At 31.1% G+C, this 3,035-nt stretch overlaps 1 protein-coding gene across 2 annotated transcripts in view; it reads right to left on the reverse strand.

Moving 5' to 3' along the window:
- LOC107606821 (anthranilate N-methyltransferase-like) overlaps positions 2,409-3,035 on the reverse strand; it is a 16,192-nt gene continuing 15,565 nt past the window's right edge. The window contains exon 4 of one of the 2 annotated variants that reach the window (XM_021107405.1): positions 2,409-2,801. In XM_021107405.1, the coding sequence (XP_020963064.1) occupies positions 2,502-2,801 (300 nt within the window). In that variant the 3' untranslated portion in view covers positions 2,409-2,501. The remainder of the gene's footprint in view (positions 2,802-3,035) is intronic. The other variant, XM_021107406.1, reaches the window with a different exon arrangement.

The following is a 3,035-nucleotide window of genomic DNA, read 5'->3' on the forward strand; positions in this document are numbered from 1 at the left end:
ACACTTGAAATTCAAATGCATCAAACTTAACAAGAAGTTTCTTACATTATTTATTCACATGAATACTTAACAAACACACACATTAAACTATTCCATCATTGATCAAATGACCAATATTTCCTTCAGGATCCTCAAAGAAATCAGATACATCACAATGAGTGGTGGAATTTTCAACATCATTTGAAACAAAATTTGTTTCCTTTTCTTTGTCGTCTTTTTTCAAAGATGCTTGATAAAGATCGACTAGGTGTCTTGGGGTACGACAGGTACGTGACCAATGGTCATTTCCACTACAACGGAAATATTTATCCTCAATTGATTTATTTTGCCCATTGTTCCTTTCTTTATCCCACTTCTGGTAAGATCCTTTCTTGTGAACATAATTTCTTTTCCTTCCATAATTTTTTTTGTTACCAAAACTTTGCCATTTACCTCTTATGGGGTTATGATTTGCTGCATTTGCTTCAAGAAATGGGGCGGCGCCAGTTGGGCGCACTTCATGATTTCTTAAAAGTAACTCATTGTTGCGTTTAGCAACAAGAAGGGGAGAAATTAGCTCAGGATATTTTTTTAATCCTTTTTTCGATACTGCTGCTGCAGGAGCATATTCGAGGTTTGGAAGTTCGAGAAAGTTTTCTCTAACATATCGGGTTTGAGGAAGTATCACCGTCTTTTGATGATTGTACCTTTCTTCAAGGTCTTTCCACAGACTTGCAGAATCTTTTAACGTGAGATATTCATTTTTCAATTATACGTCAAGATGACGACGAAGAAAAATTATGGCTTTGACTTTTAATTTATATGTTTACTAATACTATAAATATTATAACTTAAAAATAAAGAGAGAGAGAGAGAGTTTATATTGTAATGTATAAAGAGAGAGATAGAGAAATATTTGTGATTGTTATTGATGTGTGTTGTCACAAGTTCACTTCTTCTATTTATATATACAAAAGATATTCATTTTCAACTATTATTAAATTTATTCTTCCTTGATATCTTCAGCCTTCAACATTGTAAAATATGAACTGCCCATATTAAATGATAATTAGTTGTTTTTTTTTTTGATTTTTTAGTTGGATTGTGGGAAAAAAAATTAATTTACCTCGTCAAAATAACAATTTGTCCTTAGAAAAATTTTTTTGTATTCATATTCAAGAAATATTTACACATCTGGCTCATATACGGGTATTTCACATAGGACTGGTAATGGGTAGGATAGGGTAGAATTTGGACCCTCTCCTAACCCTACCCACGAGTTAAAAATTTTATTAAAATTTTATTCTATTCTACCTGCGGGTTGATAATCTTTCAACCCTAATCTTACTCGCACCCTAAAGTTCTAAACCCTACCCTACCCTACTCTATCCGCAAAAATATAAAATATTTTTAAAATAAATATAAAATTTAATCATTCCAAATTTCATACATATTAATAAATGCTTTGTATTACTAAATTAATTAACTAGTTTAGTGATTGTTCATTTATTGCAAGTCATTCCATGAGAGGTTGTGGATTTAACTCTCACTTATACTTAATTTTTATAAAATGTGTGTTATATATGGAGTGCGGCTAGAATAGAGTAATTTTTATAAAATATGTGTTATATATGGAGTGCGACTAGGATAGAGTATAGTACACCCTAAACCCGTACCCTACCATATCCGTAACGGGTCGGATAGCCTACCCGCGAATAGGGTATGTATTGCCAGTCCTAAATTTTCACAACCATTTTTTCAATAATAAATTTTATGAGTCGATTTCTATATTGATATTTTTTTTTATTATGAATTTGGAATATATCGTATTTACAACCATCCATAGGGTTAGTACCATAAAATTTAGGCCTTAGTCCTATATGGGTTAGGATAAAAAATGATCCAAAAATAAAAATTTCTTTTTTTTTTTTTTCAAAAAATTTTCTAAATTTATTTTTAATATTTAATTTTGGCCTCTCATTTTAGCCCTATATTAATTATAGTTACCATATTTTTACCACTTTCGATCCTATATCATTGAAATCGGGTGGCAATCACCTAGGGAGTTGGTCAGCCGACGATTGTCCTGGTGTCAACCAATGATCGATCAGAATAGCAGGTCACCATAAACTGATCGATTAAGTTAAGGTCCATACGTTATTAGGTCAGTTATTAGAGTTGGTTCGTGTTGTTCAATAAGTAACCTAAAATTTTAAATAGTTTAGGACTAACTTCATAGATTATCAAGTCTAGCAGTTTAATTGAAAGACTATTGGGAACTAGGACTAAAAAAGACTTTTTAGAAGATGGGATTAATTTAAGATCAAGATTTTAGAGTGTGGATTTGGAACTAAACCGAGAGCCTAGAGTCAAATTGACATCTCTATTCATATCTATTGAAATTAAACACAATTGTGAGAACCCTAAAAGATATAAAGACCTAACTGATGATTTAACTTAAAATTTATCAAAACTAAATTATTAACTCTTGTTTCTAAGACATTTGAAAGTTTGTGGTGTGGCTACTGATTGAAGAACTCCATGACCCATAAGCTGGATACATTACAAATCAATGTTATGCTACTAAATCCAGATGCTTTGGCCAAATGCATGAAATCTTGGAGGGTTCGTTCCTTTCCTTTTGACATTTGAATCATCATGAAAACATCAGACCTGAAAGTCATCTTAGCAAAGTCTGTCTGCTCTGGCATTGCAGGAAGAATTTTGTCCACCACAATCACCTTCCCATCATTCGGTATAGCCTTCCGACAATTCTTTAATATCTTCAAGCATCCTTCGTCATCCCAATCATGAAGTATGTTCTAGAAATAAAATAATATAATCTAAAAAAATTATAGGATCAACTCAATCATAATGTATATAGTTTGTTCCATTAACATTAACTTCGGTTTCTAGTGTAAATGTTTGGGAGAAAAAATTTATTAATATATGCTAATGTGATCAAACATTACATGTACATAAAAAATCAGCTATCAAATAAATTTTTTATATAAAATAAAAAAATACATATGAAGAATGAATTCAATAACATATTT

The sequence above is a fragment of the Arachis ipaensis genome, chromosome B07 (assembly GCF_000816755.2).
Source record: "Arachis ipaensis cultivar K30076 chromosome B07, Araip1.1, whole genome shotgun sequence".
Taxonomy (NCBI): Eukaryota; Viridiplantae; Streptophyta; class Magnoliopsida; order Fabales; family Fabaceae; genus Arachis; species Arachis ipaensis.